We start from the raw sequence: 24,018 nt of genomic DNA on the forward strand, positions 1-24,018 counted from the left end.
GAGGACAGTGGGTGGGGAGTGAGGGCGGAGGGTGGGGCGGGAACTGGGAGGAGGGGAGTTATGGGGGGGAAAAAAAGGAACAAATGTAATAATCTGAACAATAAAGATTTAATTAAAAAAAAAAAATTACCAATTACTTATTAACAGTCAGGCAATGTTCTAAGAGCTTTACTACATAGTAACTCACTTATTCCTCAAAACTAGCCTATAAAATAGGTTCTATTATTATCCTTATTTTACAAATGTGGAAACTGAGGCACAAAGGGATTAAGTAATTTGCTCAAGGAGTAGTAAAGTGCAGATATGAACTCAGGTAATCTGGCTCTAGAGTGTCAATGTCTATAGACTTCTGTTGAGACCTTTGAGGAGTAGCCTGCCAATCCCATAAGACACTTACTAGTAAGTAGGCACTATTATTATCATATTACAGTCAAGAAACTAAAATTTGCCCAAAGTCAGATCACTAAGAAGTGATAAAATCAGGATTATTATCTCATTTGCCTTTCTCTAAAAACCAATTTCTTAACTATTAAGATATAGTGCCTCTCTATATACCCATTAAGAGCAAGGAATCCAGAAGCTATTAGATAAATCAGATCACATTTCACATAAAATTAAAGATCAAACAGGAATAAGATATATGTCACGGTGTAAACTTAAAGACATATGTTTCCTCAGAAATATAAAATATTGCCTGGCCAGCATGCTTTAGTGGTTGAGCATTGACCTATGAACCAGGAGGTCATGGTTCAATTCCCAGTCAGGGCACATACCAGGGTTGGAGGCTCAGTCCCTAGTGTGGGGTATGCAGAAGGCAGATGATTAATGATTCTCTCTCATCATTGATGTTTCTATCTCTCTCCCCCTCTCTCTTCATTTCTGAAATCAATAAAAATATATTTTTTAAAAATAAAGAAATATGAAATATCCATTGATTTCTGCCAAGTACTTCCAATTACAATAAGCAAAGACATTTGTAAAATGTATCAGTTAATGAAAGAAAAACACACATCTTATATAGTTTAACATAAGAGTTAAATAAATAGATATAATGTTAACTTTGCCTGCCACGTGTACTAAACACCAAATGTAAACTTACCTGCAAGGAGGCAAGACCATGGAGTCTTTCATAAGCACAGATCCAGAAAGCAGGATGTACCAACATCTGGCAATAGTTTCTGAACTATTTAAATAAATAAGTAAATAAATAAACACATTCACATGTATATGGATTCAATACAAAGTATAGAACATAAAATATATTCTAGTACTGCAAATCATTACAAATTAAGTAACACAGACCATGTTCACATTCTTCATCTTTGCGCACTAGATCATCACATATGATAGAGATCTCTTTAAATATTGTACTATATCTGCATATTAGAAATCCTACTTCTAATAACTTTTCTGTATATTGAAGACAATATTATTTGGAATGCACAAATTTATCAATGTTGTATCTTCACTTTCAAATAAATTTAGATAATAATCTACTTATTTCTTTTCAGTGTTATTCTGAAATACATTGTTTTATGTTTGAAGAATAAAATAAAAGAGTATCAGATAACTTAAGTCCGTCAGCATTTTAGTTCAGTTAGATATCCAGTAAAAACCCAGAATCTTGTTAGATGTTAGTTTATAATCTAAACTAATCTCTTTCGCTCAAATATATTTACTACTTACCATACCTATAGTCTTCAATCAATTTTAATATGAAGATTTTAATATCTATAAAAAATATCTCCTTTGAGCTAAGAACTGTATATCTATCTGGCTGTCTACTTGACCTGCCGTCTTGTATACTGAACAGACAATTCAAACTCAACATGTTTAAAATCTACCTCATCCTCATTTTCTTCAAGCATGAAATATCCATTGATTTCTGCCAAGTACTTCCAATTACAATAAGCAAAGACATTTGTAAAATGTCTATATCCATATTAAATGTAGTACCATCGTCCATCCAGAAACCCAGGTCTACAAACCATTCTATACACCACCTAGGGTAAGCTTTCTGGGTCAATTCTAATTGTTTATCGTCAAAAGAAAAACATATTGTCAACTTTCCAGCAGGTACTTTAAAGTTCCTTTCTCTCTTTACTGAAGGAAGATGCAAATGGCTGTAAAATTCCCACTTAAGGTTCTTTATTTATTTTTACTTATTTATTTTTTAATTAAATCTTTATTGTTCAGATTATTACAGTTGTTCCTCTTTTCCCCCCCATAACTCCCCTCCACCTGGTTCCCACCCCACCCTCTGCCCTTACCCCCGCTACCCACTGTTCTCATCCATAGGTGTACAATTTTTGTCCAGTCTCTTCCCACACCTCCCACATGCCTTTCCCCCCCGAGAAGAGTCACTCCACTCCCTTTCTATGCCCCTAATTCTATTATATTCACCAGTTTTTTATTCTGTTCATCAGATTATTTATTCACTTGATTTTAGATTCACTTGTTGATAAATGTGTATTTATTGTTCATAATTTGTATCTTTACCTTTTTCTTCTTCTTCCTCTTCTTAAAGGATACCTTTCAGCATTTCATATAATCCTGGTTTGGTGGTGATGAACTCCTTTAGCTTTTTCTTATCTGTGAAGCTCCTTATCTGACCTTCAATTCTGAATGATAGCTTTGCTGGGTAAAGTAATCTAGGTTGTAGGTTCTTGCTTTTCATCACTTTGAATATTTCTTGCCACTCCCTTCTGGCCTGCATAGTTTCTGTTGAGAAATCAGCTGACAGTTGTATGGGTACTTTCTTGTAGGTAACTGATTGTTTTTCTCTTGCTGCTTTTAAGATTCTATCTTTGGCCCTAGCTGGTTTGGCTCGGTAGATAGAGCGTCAGCTGCGGACTGAAGGGTGCCAGGTTCGATTCCGGTCAAGGGCATGTACCTTGGTTGCGGACACATCCCCAGTAGGGGGTGTGCAAGAGGCAGCTGATCGATGTTTCTCTCTCATCAATGTTTCTAACTTTCTGTCCCTCTCCCTTCCTCTCTGTAAAATCAATAAAATATTTTTTTTTTTTTAAAATTCTCTCTTTGTCTTTTGTTCTTGGCATTTTAATTATGATGTGTTTTGGTGTGGTCCTCTTTGGATTCCTTTTGTTTGGGGTTCTCTGCGCTTCCTGGACTTGTAAGTCTATTTCTTTCACCAGGTAGGGAAAGTTTTCTGTCATTATTTCTTCAAACAGGTTTTCAATATCTTGCTCTCTCTCTTCTTCTGGCAGAGGCTAGATTAGCACCTCCTTAGATCCAAGAGCGAGTGTACCCAGTGGTCAGAGTGGGACCATCCAGATTACAACTCCTCAGATCCATAAGAGACACACTCAGGGGGCAGACTCAGTGAGCACCAAAGCCCCACTGAAGCAAGTCCTTGCCCCAGCAGGGTGTCCCCAGCTCAGAAGTTCTCCCACTGCAGACACAGCAAATTCTCACAGCCAATTGGCCTGGAGGTCAATTGCTCCTAGTGATACCTACAACAATCAAGACTTAACTACAAAAAAACAAACAAACAAACAAACAAAAAGACTTAACTACAACAAGACTGTGCACGAAGCCCACAAAGGGGTGCACCAAGAGTGTCCACCTCAGGTAATTGGGGAGGCTGAGCCACTGGGCCCTATAGGACACCTAACACAGAAAGCCACTCTATCAACACAGGGAAGCATAAAAAATGTGGAGACAAAGAAAAAAGTCACAAATGACAGAAATGGAGGAAAGCAAACTACTAGATATAGAGAGAGGAATAGGGACAGAGAGAAAGAGTGAGAGGGAGAAACACCAATGTGAGAAACATCATTTGGCTGCCTCCCATATGCACCCTGACCACAGATTGAACCCAAAACCTAGGTATGTACCCTGACTGGGAATCAAACCCACAACCTTTTGGCGTATGTGATGACACTCTAACCAAATGGGGACCTGGCCAGGGCTTATTTTATGTTTCAATTATAGTTTGCATTCAATACTTTTTTAATATTAGTTTCAGGTGTACTGCACAGTGGATAGACCAGGGGTCCTCAAACTACGGTCCCCGGGCCACATGCAAATACAAAGATTGTATTTGTTCCCATTTTGTTTTTTTACTTCAAAATAAGATATGTGCAGTATGCATAGGAATTTGTTCATAGTTTTTTGTTTTTTTTTAAACTATAGTCCGGCCCTCCAACGGTCTGAGAGACAGTGAACTGGCCCCCTGTTTAAAAAGTTTGAGGACCCCTGGGATAGACATTCATGTAAGTTACAAAGTGTTCCTTCCAATAATTTAAGCAACCACCTGGCATCATAGATAGTTATTACAATACTGTTAAGTAAATTCTCTATGCTATTGCTCCCTTTATCATTATGAAGTGGCCTTCCGCATCTCTTATGTCCTTCACTTTGAGATCTAATTTGTCAGATATAAATATTGCTACCCCAGCTTTTTTTTCATTTCCATTCGCCTGAAAAACCTTTTTCCATCCATTCACTATCAGGCTGTGTGTGTCCTTTGTACTGAGGTCGGTCTCTTATAGACAGCAGATATGTGGGTCATTTTTTCTTATCCACTCCGCTACCCTATGTCTTTTGATTGGGGCATTTAATCCATTTACATTAAAGTTATTATTGATAGGTACTTGTCTGTCGCCATTTTTATTCTTTACGCCTGTGTTCATTCTTTGCTTCCTATTTCTTCTTTTTACAGCAGACCCTTTAGCATTTCTTGCATTGCTGGGTTGGTGGTAATAAACTCCCTTAGTCCTTTTTTGTCTGTGAAGCTCCTGATTTCACCCTCACTTTTGATTGATAGCCTTGCTGGGTACAGTATTCTTGGATTCAGACCCTTCCTTTGCATGACTTTGTATATTCATTCCATTCCCTTCTGGCCTGATGTGTTTCTGTTGAGAAATCAGTTGCCAGTCTGATGGGGGAATCCTTTGTAGGTAACTTTCTATCTTTCTCTAGCTGCTTTTAAGAATCTTACTTTGTCGTTGGTGTTTGCCAATTTAATTATAATGTGCCTTGGCGCTGGTCTTTTGGGGTTCATTTTGTTCGGGATTCTGTGAGCTTCTTGGATTTGTGTGAGTTTTTTCTTTCCTATATCAGGGAAGTTTTCTGTCATTATTTCTTCAAACAGGTTTTCTATTCCTTGCTCAGTTTCCTCTCCTGCTGGCACCCCTATTATGTGGATGTTGTTTCCTTTCGTGATTTCCCAAAGTTCCCTTCGGCTCTCCTCCTGTTTTTCAAGTTTTTTTCTAGATGCTGCTCTACTTGGGTATTTTTTCCTACCTTGTCTTCTAGCTTACTGATGCAGTCCTCTGCTTCTTCTAGTCTACTGTCGTTGCTTTCTATTGAGTTCTTTATAGCAGCAATGTCATTTTTCATCTCTTCTTGGTTCTTCTTCATTTTCTCTTGGTTCTTAACCATATTGTTGAATTTGTCTTCTATTCTTTTCAGCGACCTCATGACCATTTCTCTGAATTCTTTCTCTGACATGTTGCTTGCCTCCATTCCGTTTCCTTCCTTTTCTGGTGATGACTCCTTTTCTTTCATTTGTGGGCTGTTTCTTTGTCTCCCCGTGATCTCTCTTCTCCGGGTGGTTGGTTTTGTAGCTCTCTCTCTCCTTTACCCAGGTGAAATCTGACCTTTCCGTGAGAAGGTGGAGGGCTCTTCCGAGTCCGCGTATTCATGCTGCTTGAGATCCAGTCCTCGAAATTGCTTAACTTTTTAAAAAACAACCAAACTGTTTCCTAAAAAGGCCATACCACTCTTCATCCTAACCACAAATATATGACAATTCCAAGTGTTACCATATCCTTGTCTATATTCATTACTGTCTATCTTTTTTACTGTAGCGAGTATGATTGGTATAGAGTGATATCTCATTAATTACTGTATATAGGATAAGGTACCTTTCTGACTGTATCTATTTAATGGGTACCTTTTTGACTATAGCTATTCTAATTGGCATAAAGTAAGTAACACTCATTAATTATTGTATATGTTATAAGGAAAGGGTCTAAATTAACCTTCTGCATGTAATATCTCAACTAACCAAGCACCATTTGTTAAAAAACTGTGTTTTTACCTCTGAAACGCTTTAGCACTTTCATCAGAAATAAACGGTTCATTGGAGATTCCTTTTTAATCCTCAATCATATTATATGTACACTGTGTACAGATCTTAGGTACAGGCCATTTTTAAATAACAAAACTGTTGCCTTGCAGGTGTAGCAAAACTGTTCATAAATATCAATTTATTTCTGGGCTCTCAATTCTGTCCCAATGATTTATATAGCTATATTTTTCTTTGATAGCACTAAAATATGTGTAACTATTCTAATTAACTCACTCTCCTCCACTACATGATACTCAATAAGGACAAATAATTTGTCTTCCCACCATTCTATATTAGAATTAGCATAATGTATAGCTGACCAGTATTTAATAACTAGAGGCCTGGTGCACAAAATTCGTGCGGGGGGGGGGGGGGGGGGAGAAGTCCTTTAAGCCCAGCCTGCACCTTCTCCAATCTGGGACCCCTCAGGGGAAGTCTGATTGGCGGTTCAGGCCAGACCACGGGAATTGGGCCTAAACCGACAGTCGGTCATCCCTCTCACAATCCAGGACCACTGGCTCATAACTACTCATCTGCCTGCCTTCCTGATTGCCCTTAACTGCCCCCTCACCAGCCTGATCACCCCTAGCTGCCTCTGCCTGCTGGCCTGATCGCCCCTAACTGCCCCCCCCCCCGCTGGCCTGGTCGCCCCCAATTGCCCCCATGCTGGCCTGGTCACCCCTTACTGCCCCCCCCCCCCCCGCCAGCGTGGTCGCCCCCAACTGCCCACCCCACTGGCCTGGTCGCCCCCAACTGCCGCTCCCTGCCAGCTTGGTTGCCCCACGCAGCCTGCTGTTCAGTCGTTTGGTCATCCCTCACTAACTCCCCTGCCGGCCTTGTCGTCCCACACAACCTGCTGTTCAATCATTACTGTTACTGTGACGGCGTCCAGGACAATTTGCATATTCCTCTATTATTAGTATAGATAAATGACTGGATCAATAAATAAATTAAAGTAGCTATCAAAACCCATATAAATCATGTAAGTAGTTTAGAAATAATGATAAATGTAATGTGCAAGTAATAAAACATGAAAATCAATACCATTCCTAAATATCAGTTGAATCTATGCACATAAAAGCCTAAGTAACTGTCTAAGTAATTTCTTTCAATGTGCACGAATCTGTGCACTAGGCCACTAGTCTATATAATAAAAGAGGTCACTGTAGCAAAAAAAAAAAAAACACACACACACACAAAAATCTTAATATTGTTGAGGAAGGAATAGATTTTATTTTTAACCAGACATGGAAAGCATTAATGACAAAGGGAAAAACTGAGGAAGTTAGGAATTTGTCTTCAAGATACCATTAATAGAGTGAAAAGGAAAGCCACACAGTGGGAGAAGATATATGCAACATAAGTATCCAACAAAGAACTTGAATCTAGAATTCAGAAAGAATTTCTAAAAATCTATAGTAATAAGACATACAACCCAATTAAAATATGGTAAAACTTGAAACAGAATTTCAGAAAGAGCTATCCAAATAGCCCATAAAAATATGAAAATCATTCATTATCATTAGTAAGCAGGGAAATGTAAAATAAAATCACAATGAGATAACAAAATGAAATGCACATTAGATTCTGTTAGAATCTCCTAAATTTAAGCATGTGAGGTTCCAATAATTCTATTCCTAAGAATATGACCTGGCCCTGACTGGTTTGGCTCAGTGGATAGAGCGTCGGCCTGCAGACTGAAGAATATGACCAACAGGAATGAGTAAGTAAGGGCATAAAAAGATATGAACAAAATGTTCAAAGAAACTATTATAATAAAAAAAAACTGGGAACAACCTAAATATATAGTAACAGGATAAACAAACTGTGTTATTTTCACACAACTGGATACTGTAAAGCAGTGAAAAAGAATGAGTGCAGCCCTGGCCAGTGCTACTCAGTGGTTAGAGCATCAGCCTGAGCAACAAAGGGTCATAGGTTAGATTCTTGGACAAGGCTACGTACCTAGGTTTTAGGTTCAGTCTTCAGCACCAGTGAGAGTATGTGCAGGAGGTAACCAATTGATGTGAGACACATCAGTGTTTCTCTCGCTCTCTCTCTCTCTCTCTCTCTCTCCCCCCCTTCCCTACTTCCCTTCTACTCTCTCTAAAAATCAATGGGAAAAAATATCCTTGGGTGAGGATGTTAAACAACAACAACAAAAATAATGAGTGCAAAAACCTGGAAGAAATGCAGATGTTTGTGAAGTTAAAAAAAAAAAAAAAAAAGCCTGACAAAAGATTTTATCTGTATGACATTCAAAAGAGGCAAAACTAATCTACAGCGATAAAAGTTAGAACTAGATTACCTTTCCAAGAAAACTGACTAGAGCCTTCTAGAGCCCTTACATATTTTGCATGTTCACATGGGTAGGAGTTACGTTTGTGTGTGTATTTTATTTTATTGTTGACAGTATTACAGATGTCCCCCAATTTAGGTGTCTATATTTATTAACCATTGCCACACTGTACACCTTTTGTAGACTCGATGCCTATTATATTTCATAGTTTGTGAATAGGTTTCAATTTGTTCTACAGAAATTGTTCCAGAATTTCAATGCTAAAAATCAAAATTTAAACATTAAAGCAATTAATTTATGCTAATTATGAAAGTACTTACCAAAAAAGAATTTGATTGCCACTGTATCTCTCATAGCGTGCTCTTGCAGACATTAATCTATTTTAAAAAGTAAAAATTTTAAAGATTTTTACCTTAAATTTTGTTTAAAAAATTCTGTTATAATCACCTTAATAGAAAATGATCAGATTTACCACTACATTTCTCACTAAACTATAAGAGTTTAGAAAAATAAACATTAAATGCAACATTTTCAAAAACAATTAGATATTAAGTGGCAACAAGTATAACACTCTTTATGTACATTCACACTAAATAATGTATTTTTTAATTATGAAAAAATAAGCTGTCAATTCACACTAAATCCTTGTGTGAAGAACAGTTACTGATAGATGCAAACACACACACACAGAAATTCTGTTGAATAATTATATAAATTTACTTTCATTTAAAAAATATTATTAGTATTACTAAATTTTCTAGTTTCCTTCTTTCTTTCTTTTTTTGTATTTTTATTGATTTTTTACAGAGAGGAAGGGAGAGGGATAAAGAGTTAGAAACATCAATCAGCTGCCTCCTGCACACCCCCTACTGGGGATGTGCCCACAACTAAGGTACATGCCCTTGACCAGAATCGAACCTGGGAACCTTCAGTCTGCAGGCTGATGCTCTATCCACTGAGCCAAACCGGTTAGGGCTCTTCTTTCTTTTTTATTTGATACATACTAACACCTGAATTGTTATAAAGGAAACAGAAAATAATAAATTCCAAAGAATTAATTAGCAATCTGGTCCATAACCCAAAACTTAAGAACAGCCAGAGCCTGACTGGTGTTGCTCAGTGGTTGAATATCAGTCAACCTATGAACGAGGAGGTCACAGTTCGATTCCTAATCAGGACACGTGCCTGGGGTTGCAGGCTTGATCCTCAGCAGGGGGCGTGCAGGAGGCAGCAGATCAATGATTCTCTCTCATCACTGATGTTCCTATCCCTCTCTCCCCCTCTCTCTGAAATCAATAAAAACATAAAAAAATAAAATAAAAACAACAGCCAGAAAAAGAGGTGGATAACCTGGCCATGGAAGGAAAACACATTTCAATTAAAATGTTATGCAAAGTTAAAATAGCAGTTAATAGCACTAAAAACTGTTTTTACAAATTCAGGGTGGAGCAAAAGTAGGTTTATAGTTGTTTGTATGGAAAATAGTACAATAATTAATAATAATATAAAAATAAACTGTTTTGCATACTCACAACTGTAAACCTACTTTTGCCATACCCTGTGTAATCTCAATGACATAAGGTAGAAGGAGAGAAAGCTAATTTTACAAAAGAAAAATGAGGTTTAGAAAGTTTATGGATCTTGTCCACAAGAACTTATACCAAATCAAGAATCCTGCTCCTTCCACTTTAATAAAATCTACATCATACCATGGCCATTTTCAGCATCTGACATAGTAAATATCAATATTAACTACGAAAACAAAACAAAAAATTTTTATTTTCACATGCTAGCACAGTGCTGTGCTTTGCTTTAGTTACAGTTGACCCTTGAACAACATGGGTTTGAACTGAGCAAGTCCACATATATGCCAATTTTTTTTAGTAAGTACTATAAATATATTTATCTTCTTCATGATTTTCTCAATAACATTTTTTTGTCTAGCTTACTGCATTGTAAGAATACAGTATATAATACATATAACATATAAAATATGTGTTGGCCCTGGCCAGTGTGGCTTAGTTGGTTGAAGCATCGTCTTGTGCACCTGAAAGGTTGCAGGTACGATTTTCGGTCAGGGCACATACCTTAGGTTGTGGGTTCAATCCCGTTAAGGCGCGTATGGGAGACAACCAGTTGATGTTTCTCTCTCTCTGCCCCAGCCCTGCCTTCCCCTCTCTCTTAAAAAAAATTAAAAAATCAATTAAAAAATGTTAAAATTTGTTAATCGACTGCTTATGTTATCAGTAAGGTTTCTGATCAAAAGTAGGCTATTAGTAGTTAGATTTTGGGGGAGTCAAAAGTTATACAGATTCCCATGACTAAGAAAAACTGGTATGAAAAACACAAATTCCTTATGCTCATTCGATAAAAAGTCCTTAAAAAAATTTGGACCCTGCAATTATCTACCTAAACTCATTTGAATAACTCCACAGCACATCCTCTTAAACACAACATCACACTTACCTAAGCTGATGTTCTCTGAGGTTTGATAATATTTCCATTCCATGAAGATAAGAGTAAATAGTGTTTAAATCCTAAAGAATAGAAATTATTTTAGATTATTTCAAATATACTTTTTATAATATAATGATACCCCAACAACTATGATTATAAGCAAACAACCACTTATAACAGAACGGTGAACTATGAGAATCATAAAATCTCTGAATTATAGGAGATCTGAAAAGAACTCCCTCAACTCCCCCCAGCATGGCTGATGGCCTATACACAAATAATGCCAGAAATTAAAATCTTGCTATTTCATATGAAAGTCTATTTCATTTCTAAACAGATGTAACCTTTCTTCTTCAGTGACCTCCAAATATTTGAAAAGGTTTTTAAAGCTTATTTTTGTTTTTCCCCCCTCCAGATTATATAGTCTCAGTACTTGCAGGTTCCAAATATTTAAGCATCTGAATATTTGGAAGCACCTGACTGACCTCTGAAGATGACCCAGTCTGTCAATATTCCTCTTAAAATATGACTTTCTAAAAAATATTTTTCAAAAGGTAGTCAAAGTGATTATTAATGTGCCAATAAACAAATAAGACATCCAGTGAGACAATCCTATTTTTCACTCTGTGAAAGAGGTGGGGAACCTTTCTCTAGCACAGTGATTACATCCAGTTTAAATTATCTACATAAAATGTACTTCCTTATCTATACTAATAATAGAGGAATATGCAAAATGTCTGGGACAGCGTCACAGTAACGACTGAACAGCAGGCTGCCTGGGGCAACAAGGCTGGCAGGGAGGTTAGTGAGAAACAACCAAATGACTAAACTGCAGGCTGCATGGGGCGACGACAAGACCGGCCGGCGCGGGGGGGGGGGGGGGGGGGGGGGGGCGCCTTAGTGAGGGTCAACCAAATGACTGAACAGCAGGCTGCATGGGAGCAGTTGGGGATGACCAGGCCGGCAGAGGGGGGGCAATAAGGGGTGACCAGGTTGGTGAGGAGGGGCAGTTAGACGCGACCAGGCCAGCAGAGGGGAGCAGTTAGGGGCAACCAGGCCAGCATGGGGTCAGTAAGGGGTGACCAGGCTGGCGGGGGGGGACAGTTAGAGATGACCAGGCTGGTGGAGGGGTAGAGGGGAGGGCAGTTGGGGGCAACCAGGCTGGCAGAAGAGGCAGTTAGGGGCAATCAGGCCGGCAGGCAGAGGTGGTTAGGGGTGATCAGGCTGGCATGGGGGGAAGTTAGGGGCGATTAGGCAGGCAGGCAGGTGAGCAGTTAGGAGGCAGCGGTCCCTGATTGTGAGACTAAACCGGCAGTCAGATATCCCCCGAGGGGTCCCGGATTGGAGAAGGTGCAGGCTGGGCTGAGGGGATCCCCTCTCCTGTGCACGAATTTCATGCACCTGGCCTCTAGTTCTCTTATAAAGAATAATGCCTTAATACCAGGACAGACTGCTCCCAAACACTGCTTTCCTGCTTTTATACACAAGAGAATTATCAGACGACAGAAATCCTTGGGTGAGGATTTATAGAAAAAAGACAATACTGTTTCCAGAAAAGAAAGGGATAGCAGACTAGTGCCATCAGTAAAGATTTAAATTAAGCAAGGGTAATGAAGAAAGCAGATGAATCCTAAAAAATGACTGCAGACTGACACAGATATAACCAAATCCTAGCCCTGGTCATAGCTGCAGTCCCAGATATAATACAGTTGTTACAACTGATTAGTTAAGCTTCAGGTATTGATGTGGTAAAGGTATTTTCCATTCCAATTACAAAAAGGTTCAGAAACGGTTTGCATTCATGTGGTGCGATATTAATTTACAATTTTTCACGTGGAACAATATTAACTTACAATTTCGCCTTACTCTCCGTCATAAAATAATCTGAAGACATACAGATCTCCTAACCCATTACATAGATGATCTCTTGCTGACTGGATAAAATGAATAAGAGAATAGGCAAGAGGTGGCTGATACCCTAGAGTTCTTGGTAACACATTCAGAAAGTGGGAGATAAACTCTATGAGGACTCAAAGACCTGCCACTTTAATGTCCTTTTATGTTGGTTTTTTTTTTAATTTAACTTATCTTTATTGTTGAAAGTATTACAGATGTCCCCTTTTTTCCCCCCATTGATCCCCTCCACTCTGCTCTCACCCCCTCCCCAGGCCTTCACTGCACCACTGTCTGTCCATGGGTTATGCATATATGCATGGAAATTCTTTAATTAATCTCTTCCAGCCCCACCCACCCCATCCTCCACCACTTTAATGTTTTTAGGGGTGAATTGGTCAGGACATCCCCGCCAAAGTAAAAGAAAAATACTTGGGATTTCAGCTTTAGGTCAAGATGTAATAAGAGGGATTGAATTTATCCTCCACCTAAAACAGCTAAAAATCAAAACAAATATATGAAACATTTTTCAAGAGGTAAGACCTCAGGAAACAAAAGACAGTTTGAGGGAGGCAAAATGAGTGAATTTACACGATTATCACACCTTACTGGTGGTACCAGTTGTCTGATATTATCTTGAGGAGAGGAGCTGGCAGTCTGGGGAGCTTGAGTTTGGAGAACAGGAGAGACAGAGAGAGAGAGTGCTACATAGAGACAAAGTATGTTCTGGAAACCTATAGAGGGTCTCCTTTGAGTCTTAAGTTGAGTACTGATCATCTCATGCATGTAAAGAAACATCTGAAATCAGGGAAAGAACCATTAGAAAGAAACCAGCATCAAAATAAAAAGGGAACCCACAGTATGGGAAAATATACTTGCCAATGATACATCTGATAAAGGGTTAATATCCAAAATATATGAAATACTCATACAACTCAACAAAAGGAAGACAAACAATACAATTTAAAAATGGGCAGAGGGCCTCTGCTCAGCCCCAACATGTAGGGCCTGGCCCCACCTCGGCAGCTGTCATACAAAGGGACTCCCCCAGTCTGGTGCTGTGCTCAGTACACTGTCAGCCAAGCCCAGCACTTCCTCTGAGGCTGGCTGCAGGCTCCTGCCTCCCCAACCAGTCCTGGGCCCAGGATCCAAGCCTCTGTGTCCAGGAGCCACTGCCCGCCATCTAGCCAGCTAGGGCCTGTGCCCTTGAGCCCCACCCACCCCCAAACCAAACTCTTCAAATTGATGGAGTGTTGCCTGCCCAGATGGGGACGGCCAGACTACAAGGGCCTGACGCTCTCCTTCTTCTATCCCATCTGCTATCACAGTAGCTTTTCCAGGTAAACTCCACAGGCCAGCTTCCTCCCTCCCTCCATGGCCATCCCCCAGCCATTTTGTACCATTATATAAATATATATAATGGTCAGAAGTCCTGAATACACACTTCTCCAAAGAGGACATAAAAATGACCAAGAGACATATGAAATAATGCTCAAAGTGATTAATCATCAGAGAGATGCATATTAAAATGACAATGAGGTACTACCTCACACCTGCCAGAATGGCTATCATCGATAAATCAACAAAGAAGTGCTGGCAAGGATGTGGAGAAAAAGGAAAACTACTACACTGTTGGTAGGAATGCAGACTGGTACAACCACTATGGAAAACAGAGTGGAGATTCAGCAAAAAATTAAAAATGTAATTGCCATTTGACCCAGTGATCCTACTTCTAGGACTATATCCTAAGAAGCCAGAAACACCAATGAGAAAAAAAATATACACACCTATGTTCACAGCAGCTTTATTTGCAATAAGTAAGATCTGGAAACACAAGTACTCATCAGTAGATGAATGGATTAAAAAACTGTGCTACATTTACACAATGGAATACTAGGGGGCTGAAAAAAGAATGATGTTATTACCCTTTGAGACAACATGGAGGGACCTGGAGAGTATTATGCTAAGCAAAATAAGCCAGAGAAAAACAATTAACAGATGATCTCACTTATATGTGGAATCTAATGAACTGATGAACAAAAATGATCCAGAACTATAGAAGCATGCAACAGACTACGTATTTCAGAGGGAAGGGAGGGGGGTGGGAAGAGATTAACCAATGAACTTACATGCATACTAGGGGCCCGGTGCACGAAATTCGTGCACTGGGTGTGTGTGGGGAGGGGAGTGTCCCTCAGCCCAGCCTGCCCCCTCTCACATACTGGGAGCCCTCAGGCGTTGACCCCCATCACCGTCCAATCGCAGGATCGGCCCCTTGCCCAGGCCTGATGCCTCGGCCAGAGGCGTAGACCCCCATCACCCTCCGATCGCCTGATCGGCCCCTTGCCCAGGCCTGACGCCTCCGCCAGAGGCATAGACCCCCATCACCCTCCGATCGCCTGATCGGCCCCTTGCCCAGGCCTGACGCCTCTGACAGAGGCGTCAGGCCTGGGCAGGGGACCCTCATTTTCCCCCCATCACTGGTTCTGCCCCCAGCCCAGGCCTGATGCCTCAGCCAGAGGCGTAGCCCCCCATCACCCTCCGATCACCTGATTGGCCCCTTGCCCAGGCCTTACGCCTCCGCCAGAGGTGTCAGGCTTGGACAGGGGACCCCCATCTCCCCCCGATCACTGGCTCTGGCCCCCGCCCAGGCCTGAGGCCTCTGGCCCAGGAATCATGCCTGGGCAGGGGACCCCCATCTGCCTCTGATCACTTGCTCCACCCCCCGCCCAAGCCTGACGCCTCTGACCCAGGCTTCAGGCCTGGGCAAGGGGACCATCATATCCCCCCAATCCCCGGCTCAGCCCCCCGCCCAGGCCTGATGCCTCGGCCAGAGGAGTTGACCCTCATCACCCTCCAATCACCGGATCGGCCCCTTCACCAGGCCTGAGGCCTCTGGCAGAGGTGTCAGGGCTGGGCAGGGGACCCCCAGCTCCCCGCGGTTGCAGGCTCTGCCTCTGCCCAGGCCTAATGCCTCTAGCCTACGTGTCCGGCCCGGGCAGCGGGGACCTGCAGCTGCAGCGGCCCCGCGATCGTGGGCTCCGCTTTAGGCCCAGGCAAGGGACCCCTAGCTCCCGGGACTGCCAGCTTCGACCATGCCCAGCTCCCATCGCTGGCTCCACCCCTACTTCCTGCTATCACTGGCCAGGGCGGCAAAGGCGCCTGATTCTCCGATCATGGCTGGGGGGCAGCTCTTAGCTCCCCGCTGGGTTTCCGATCACTGTCAGTGGCAGGGGGCTTCTTCCTGCTTTCCCTTTCGCCTCCCTGCATTGTGCCTACATATGCAAATTAACCGCCATCTTGTTGGCAGTTAACTACCAATCTTAGTTGGCAATTAACTGCCAATCATAGTTGGCAGTTAATTTGCATATAGCCCTGATTAGCCAATGAAAAGGGTATCGTCGTACGCCAATTACCATTTTTCTCTTTTATTAGATAGGATATGCATAGCCTATGCACAGACAATAGTGCAGGGAAGGCCTGCAGAGGGGACAGGAGCAGGGTAGAAGGAGTCATGGGGGGGGGGGGTTGGGGAGGGAGGAGGGACATCTGCAATACTTTCAACAATGATAAATTTAAGAAAACATATTATTTTTCACTTATACAAAGGCTGAATGAATTCATCACCAGCAGACCTGCCATATTAAAAAAAAAGTTAAAAGTACTTCATAAAGAAGGAAAACAATACCAGATGGAAATCTGGATCTACAAAAAGGAATGAAGAAAACTGAAAATGGTAATTATGGGTAAATATGAATTTTTCCCCTAACTATTTAAAAGATAATTGACTGTTTAAACCAACAACAAAGATAACTTAATTGTGGGGTTTATAATATATGTACAAGTTAATACATCACAATAATAGGACAAAGGTCAAGAGGTAAAAATGGGAGAATACTGTTGTAAGGTCCTTATACTTTATGTGAAGTAATATATCACTTAAAGGTAGATAGTGATGAGTTTAAGATGTAAACAACAAACCTTAATAAACCTCATAGTTTGTGGATTCTTTGGATCTTCTACAGATATAACATCTCTTATGAGTAAGTACAGTATTATTTCTTCCTTCCCAATTGATGTACTTTTTTTCCCTTTTCTTGCCTTATTGCATGAGCTAGGACAATGGCCAGAGTAGGTGTTCATCAGTTACATACTTATAAACACAGCTGCTGGGGCCCAACCCTTGGAGTTAAGAGTCATCACAACTTGGCCAGACAACCACAAAATACCTATTCTATGGAAATGTGCTTTTTATTTTTGATCTCAAGACAATTTATTTTAGTGGCAAATAAGTTCTGAAAACTGTAACACATAAAGGTTATGTTATAGAATTAGAACTTTCATAACTTAACCTGCTAGATGACGGTTAGGGTAGTGTCAAGGAACCGCAGAATTTTCTGAGATTCCTGATGGAATTTATGTCATACTAGAGACCTGCATAGATTTGTGCACCGGTGGGGTCCCTCGGCCTGGCCTGCGAGAATCGGGGCTGGGGAGGGACCATGGGAGGGCTCCAAGGCGTGTCTAGCCCATCTCGCCCAGTCCTGACGGGATGGACCTCAGCAGCAAGCTAACCTACCGGTTAGAACATCTGCCCCCTGGTGGTCGGTGCGTGTCATAGCGACTGGTCAAACAGTCAAACGAATGGTCGGACACTTAGCATATTGCGTTTTTATTATATAGGACTAGAGGCCCAGTACATGAAATTTGTGAAGGGGGGGGGGGGTTCCCTCAACCCAGCCTGCACCCTCTCCAATCTGGGACCCATCGAGGGAGGTCCGACTACTGGGATAGGGTCTAAACGGGCAGTCGGACATCCCTCTCACAATCCAGGACTGCTGGCTCCCAACTGCTCACCTGCCTACCTGCCTGATTGCCCCTAACTGCTTCTGCCTGCCAGCCTGATCACCCCCTAACCACTCCCCTGCCAGCCTGATCGATGCCTAACTGCTCCCCTGCTAGGCCAGCTGATTGTCCCTAAATGCCCTCTCCTACCGGCCCAGTTGCCCCTAACTGTCCTCCCCTGCAAGCCTGGTCACCCCCAACTGCTTTCCCCTGCTGGCCCAGTCACCCCTAACTGCCCTCTCTTGCCAGCCTGGTCGCCTTTAACTGCCTTCCCCTGCTGGCCTGGTTGCCCTCAACTGCCCTCCCCTACAGGCCTGGTTGCCCCTAACTGCCCTCCCCTGCAGGGCTGGGTCCCCCCCAACTGCCCTCCCCTGCCAGCCTGGTCCTCCCCAACTGCCCTCCCCTACAGGCCTGGTTGCCCCTAACTGCCCTCCCCTGCAGGCCAGGTCCCTACCAATTGCCCTCCCCTGCAGGCCTGGTCCCTCCCAACTGCCCTCCCCTGCAGGGCTGGGTCCCCCCCAACTGCCCTCCCCTGCCAGCCTGGTCCTCCCCAACTGTCCTCCCCTGCAGGCCTGGTCACCCCTAACTGTTTTTAAAAATAAATATGTTAAAACAAAATTTAGAATTAATTTTGTAAACTGCTTATGTTAAAAAATGACTATTTTTTATTCATTAGAACTGCTGATCACCTATACCAGGGGTCGGCAAACCACGGCTCACGAGCCACATGCGGCTCTTTGGCCCCTTGAGCGTGGCTCTTCCACAAAATACCATGTGCGGGCGTGCACATACAGTGCGAAGTTGACTTAAAACTTTAAGTAAAGTTTATTAAGTTAATTTTAGGGAATGTTGTGGAGTGAAAGAAGAGTGGTTGTACCAGTCTCTACACATAGAGAGGATGAACGAAAGGAGATAGACGAAGCAAGTATACAAGACGAGTGTGGATGGGAGAGTTGGAAGGGGTTGACCTCAGGAAATGTACCTCAATCAGATTGAGGATGTTTTTAGCAAAGGCCAGCTTAGGAGTACCCTAATTAAGTTAATAACAATGTACCTACCTAAATAGTTTAAATTTAAAAAATTTGGCGCTCTAAAGAAATTTCAATCGTTGTACTGTTGATATTTGGCTCTGTTGACTAATGTGTTTGCCGACCACTGACCTATACTATTTGCTGCATATGTTGACAGACTCCGCTATACTGCTAGCTGCCAAAGTGGATTCTGTGCAGTTCTTGCTCCTCGGAATCACAAGATTCATAGTCTGGAATGGGCGTGTCTGATTGGCAGCACTTGGATCATTTACGCAAGTCCTACTTTTACAAAAGTTGGAAAAATGAAAACCTGCTGTTTTCAGCTTCCATTAAAACCCATAAGCGGAGGTGTTCTCCAAAGAGGAGTTTATTCGTGGCTTGACTTTCTTGGTAGGTATTTTTTTACCATATTGTACTAGGAGTTTAGTATAGCCTTGGGGCCAGCCTACCAGCTCTTTTATATATTTTTTGGCATGCTGCCATACCCATTCATTTACCTACTTTTTATTTATTTATTTAGGAAAAAAAGTAGTATTATTTAACATTTTTCTGACTTATTTTCACATAACAAAAGTTTATATATCATCATATTACTTATATACATACCCAAAAGTGAACAAGAATAAAAAAATCAAAAGATGCCCTTTCAAAAAAATAAGAGTGAAATGTCTCTGTGTTGTTGTTTTTTTCCAGGAACCTGAAACAGTTCCTCTCTTAATATACAAAGTCCGTACACTATTTATAATAAAACTGTCCTTTGAAACCAGAGGAGCAATGAGAGAACATAAAGGCCGTTATTTTTCAGAAAAACAAAAACAGCCAAGCTCTATATTACAATGAAAAAGAGACCCATTTATTAATAAAATGAATACAATACTGGTCTGAAGTGCTCACAGGGAGGTAAAAGTGCTGATGCTCTCTCTGTAATGGGAACATGCTTAGATTTATAAAATATATTGTTCAGCTACAGAGGCCCATATATATATATGTATGTACATATGCACTTATATATAGAACATATAAATAACTTTAGAGGGGAAATTCACATGAAGAGAGAACTTTCCATCTTTGTAATGCTTCAGGAAGGACATGCTGCCTCCGCACATGTTGGCTTGGTGTGGGACATGTTGAATGTGACATTTACCTACTTTTTAAATGGTTGTTTTCATGCTACAAAGGCAAAGTTAAAAATAGCTATTCAGGCCAAAAAAAAAACACTGAAACCATGCTCAATTCTTCTCTTTCCCTCAAATCACATATCCAATCCATGAGCAAATTATGTTAGTGCAATCGTAAAAATATTTCCATAATTGATTACTTCTCACCACCTGCATTATTATCACTTAAATCTGAGTTATGATTGTCTCTTCTCTGCAATATGATAGCGTCTTACCTGATGCTCCTGCTTCTTTCTAACCTTGCTACCATACAGTCTAGTCTCAACCCAGCAAGCAGCCAGGGGACTTTTTAAAAAGTATGATAATGTCACTTTTCTGCTTCAAAACTTTTGGCAGTCCCCTTTCACTCAAAATAAAAGTTAAAGAATTTACAAATATTTAGAAAGTCCTACGTGATGTTTCATCCTATACCACCACCATCACCTCTCTGACTTCATCTCTTACTACTCTTACCCTTATTCACTCTTTTATACTCAGAATTCCTTGCTATGCCTTGAATGCACCAGACATGTTCTCATCTTAGGGCCTCTGCAATGACAATTCTACTTGGAAAGCTCTTTCCCCATACAGCCCCATGGCTAACTCCATCATGTATCAAGCCTTTAATTAAGAGTTATCTCTACCAGCACAATATTGACCATCTTATTTAAACTGCAACCCAGCCCTAGCCAGTTTGACTCAGTGGATAGAGCATCGGCCTGCGGACTAAAGGGTCCCAGGTTCGATTCCGGTCAAGGGTACATGCCCGGGTTGCGGGCTCAATCCCCAGTGGGGGGCATGCAGGAGGCAGCCGATCAATGATTCTCTCATTGATGTTTCTATCTCTCCCTTCCTCTCTGAAATCAATAAAAATATATTTAAAAATTAAAAAAATAATAATTAATAATTAAAAAAATTAACTGCAACCCAGCCTTTGCCCCTTGCTTCCAATCTCTTTATTCTGTTATTTATTAGCAATTATCAGCTAACATATTATGTAACTTATCCTATATAATAAAAGCCTAATATGCTAAGTGTCCAACTGTTCGTTCATCCACTCGCTATGACACACACTTACCACCAGGGGGCAAATGCTCCAACTGGTAGGTTAGCTTGCTGGTGGGGTCCGGCCTATCAGGACTGGATGAGATGGGCCAGACACGCCCACGACAAATCCATGCACCAGGCCAGTTTCGGCTTATCCTCCCTCACAGGCTAAGCTGAGGGACCCCACTGGTGCACGAATCCATGCACGGGGCCTCTAGTTTATTATATTTATCTGCCTTCTACCCTACCCTTCTATTAGAATGTAGGCACTTTTAGGGCAGGTGTGTTTTGTCTTGTTTTTTAAAATATTTTTATTGATTTCAGAGGGGAAGGTAGAGAGAGACAGAAACATCAATGATGAGAATCACTGATTGGCTGCTTCCTGCATGCCCCCCACTGAAGACTGAGCCTACAACCCGGGCATGTGCCCTTGACTGGAATTGAACCCGGTGGATCCTTTAGTCTGCAGGCCAACACTCTATCTACTGTGCCAAACCGGCCAGGGTGGTAACCTCCTGGTTTGAACCACGACCTCCTGGTTCATAGGTATACACTCAACCACTGAGCAACACTGGCTGGGAGGTAACCACTTCTTCATTCATACTTTTGTACCCCAAATTCTACACTCCTTCAAAAGCAATTCCAATGAATTAAGCAGTTAACAAGCTATGCTGCTAGATGTCAAGGCTTTAATCTGTATATTGTGGGCAGTTGTTTAGTATTCCCTTAAACCATGCTGCTTTTCCAGGGAAAAGTACTTAACAAAGTACTTACCAAAGGCACATAATGGCCAACATAACTTTCTGAACAGTTTAGAAAATTTCGTAAGGTTCAAAAACAGGCAATTTCAAATTAGGTAATTCTGCTATTAAAGAGAAGTAGCAGCCAGGCTGGTGTGGCTTAATGGTTGAGCATCGACCTATGAACCAGGAGGTCACAGTTCGATTCAGATTAGGGCACATGCCCAGGTTGCGGGGATGTTACCCAGCAGAGGGAGTGAAGGAGGCAGCTGATCAATAATTTTCTCTCATTATTGATGTTTTTATCCTTCTCCCTCTCTCTTCCTCACTAAATAAAAACGTATTTTTAAAAGAGAGAAGACTTTCCCATTAAAATGTGAATGTATCATAAGTAATATTCAAAAGTTAAACTGACAGGAAACACTGCAAGCCTTGCATGACATTTTCTAATAATATAAAAATTATGGCAGATTCACCTGTTCAAGGTGAATGCTTTCAATCAGCTCACAATCATTTTAAGAATCATCATAGCAAAATTAAAGCACACTGGATTATAAAAGCAGATTTCAAAAAAGAACTCTGGAAAGTAACAGTCTTTGCCCGTTTCTATGCAAAGATTGGGATCTCCAACAACGAAGTTCTACTCATCCTAATTACAATTATGGCTTGAAGAATGCTACAAAAGATATGAAAAGCGCTATAAATATGAAAAACTCAAAAGTGATTTAGGAAGAATTAACCAAATCTTTCATTTCATTTATTGCAACTATACAAAAGATAATCCAACAATCCTTCCCACTGTTTTTAGTTTTTGCTTTCTGATTTAGGAAATACACTATTTATTACAGAAACTTCTCCAAATCAAGGAAAACCTGCCAAAAAAAATTAAAAAAATAAATCTAAGCACTCTATAAGGATATGTATGCAAGGTTAACAAGTTTTAGTTAAGTACTTGAAAACTAGCCTTAAGGTCAAATTAAAATCATTTAAGCTAACCCAACACCGAAAGTTTGAATGCAAGCACAAAATGCTGTAAAATTTCCCAATGACAGTGTGAAAAAGCACCTTCACAACTGATCTTTAAATATGCATCATCCTCCACCAGAATTCATCACCTGACTGGATTCGACGTTTGAAACCGATTTTGAAAAGTTTATCGTTTTTTAAACACTGTACAGTATTTCTGGCACCTTTAAAGAGATGTTATCTCTTAATAACATGGTTGTTACACTTTACTTACAATTCCTATCTCGTTTTACAGTCTACCTACCTACGAGTAATATTACTCAGAAACCTACAGTTTTACCCTGAGAAAATAAGGATTTAGTAAATGGTGCTTTCTAACCCAAAACACTCGGAAGTCACCGGCAGGGCCGGGTACGCAGGGAAGGCGGCAAGACTAGCAGGAAAGGTGGTCGTCACCCGCCAAGAGGAGGGCCCAGGTCGGGGACGCAGAGAACAGATACTCTGGCAGCAGGTGGGAGCCTCCAAGAGGACAGTCGCCGCAGGTTTCAGATCTGACAGGTACGCCTCCCGCAGGACAGCGGAAGGCGCTCCGGGTCCGCCCGCCTTACCTCCGGGGTCCGCTCCGGCGGCTTCTTCTTCAGAGCTTGTCTAGCGCCGGGGTCCACGGGTGAGTTCATGGTCGCGGCCCCGGTCCCCGAGCTCCCCAGCCAGCCCTTAGGAGCGCACGCGACAGCCCATTCACCTTAGGCAGGGGGTCTGAACCCCCTCACCTGCGAGGAAGGAACTCCGGACCGCGGCGGGCACCCGGCTCAAGCAAACAAGCCTTCGCAACACCCGCCTAGGGTCTCAGCCCACGCGCGACTGGCCGAAGAAGCTAGCTCAGAGGAGGAGGGAGGGCGAGTGCGCATGCGCAGCGCGCGCGCGCACACAAACGAGCGCCCAAGGGCGTGACTCCGTGGTGACGTAAGAACTGGGGCGGTAGTTAACCCTCTTGCAACTCTTCTCCCTGAAATTTAAACACACGTCGCGAGACCTCACCTAAAACTCTCACGGGATCTGCCTCGGAGGTGAGGCTTGGGCTGCTCCGACTTCCGGTGGAGGCCCGGATGCGCGCTGTGAGGGACTGAGCAAAAATAGCACGTTGAGGCCGAACGGTGGGGATGGCGTTTTAGGTGGTGTGTTTGTACCCAGATCCGGAAGCTCAGGGTGTGGCCAAGCCCAAGGCCCACGCCCCGCCCTTGGAGAACGTACGGAAGTCGAAGCCACCTTCTGGCAAACAATTTCATGCTGCTTCGTATCTACGTTTCTAATGAATAGTTTGTGGAAGAGCCCCGCCAAGAAGTACTTGTCCTAAGACCAATATCCTGAGATGGGGCAGAGAAATCACAGCTTCGCGGCCTAGCAGGGGTGGACAGTCGCCTTGCCTGCTGCCAGCACAGTTACTGCTGGTTGAGAAGCCAGTCTGACAGCGTTCACATAACCAGGT

At 41.9% G+C, this 24,018-nt stretch overlaps 1 protein-coding gene across 17 annotated transcripts in view; it reads right to left on the bottom strand.

The window, feature by feature from the left end:
• Positions 1–23,430, bottom strand: part of RAPGEF6 (Rap guanine nucleotide exchange factor 6) — a 205,622-nt gene extending 182,192 nt beyond the window's left edge. For 4 of the 17 annotated variants that reach the window (XM_059698292.1, XM_059698290.1, XM_059698301.1 and 1 more), the window contains exons 1-4: positions 23,141–23,429; positions 10,863–10,933; positions 8,717–8,773; positions 1,100–1,183 (exon numbers count right to left, since the gene is read on the bottom strand). In XM_059698292.1, coding sequence (XP_059554275.1) covers positions 1,100–1,183; positions 8,717–8,773; positions 10,863–10,933; positions 23,141–23,209 — 281 coding nt within the window. In that variant the 5' untranslated portion in view covers positions 23,210–23,429. Of the gene's footprint in view, positions 1–1,099; positions 1,184–8,716; positions 8,774–10,862; positions 10,934–13,350; positions 13,532–16,727; positions 16,811–22,911; positions 23,100–23,140 lie in introns of those variants that run through there. The other 13 variants (XM_059698297.1, XM_059698300.1, XM_059698293.1 and 10 more) reach the window with 13 other exon arrangements.
• Between the last annotated feature and the right edge of the window lie 588 nt (positions 23,431–24,018).

The sequence above is a fragment of the Myotis daubentonii genome, chromosome 5 (genome assembly GCF_963259705.1).
Source record: "Myotis daubentonii chromosome 5, mMyoDau2.1, whole genome shotgun sequence".
Lineage (NCBI taxonomy): Eukaryota > Metazoa > Chordata > Mammalia > Chiroptera > Vespertilionidae > Myotis > Myotis daubentonii.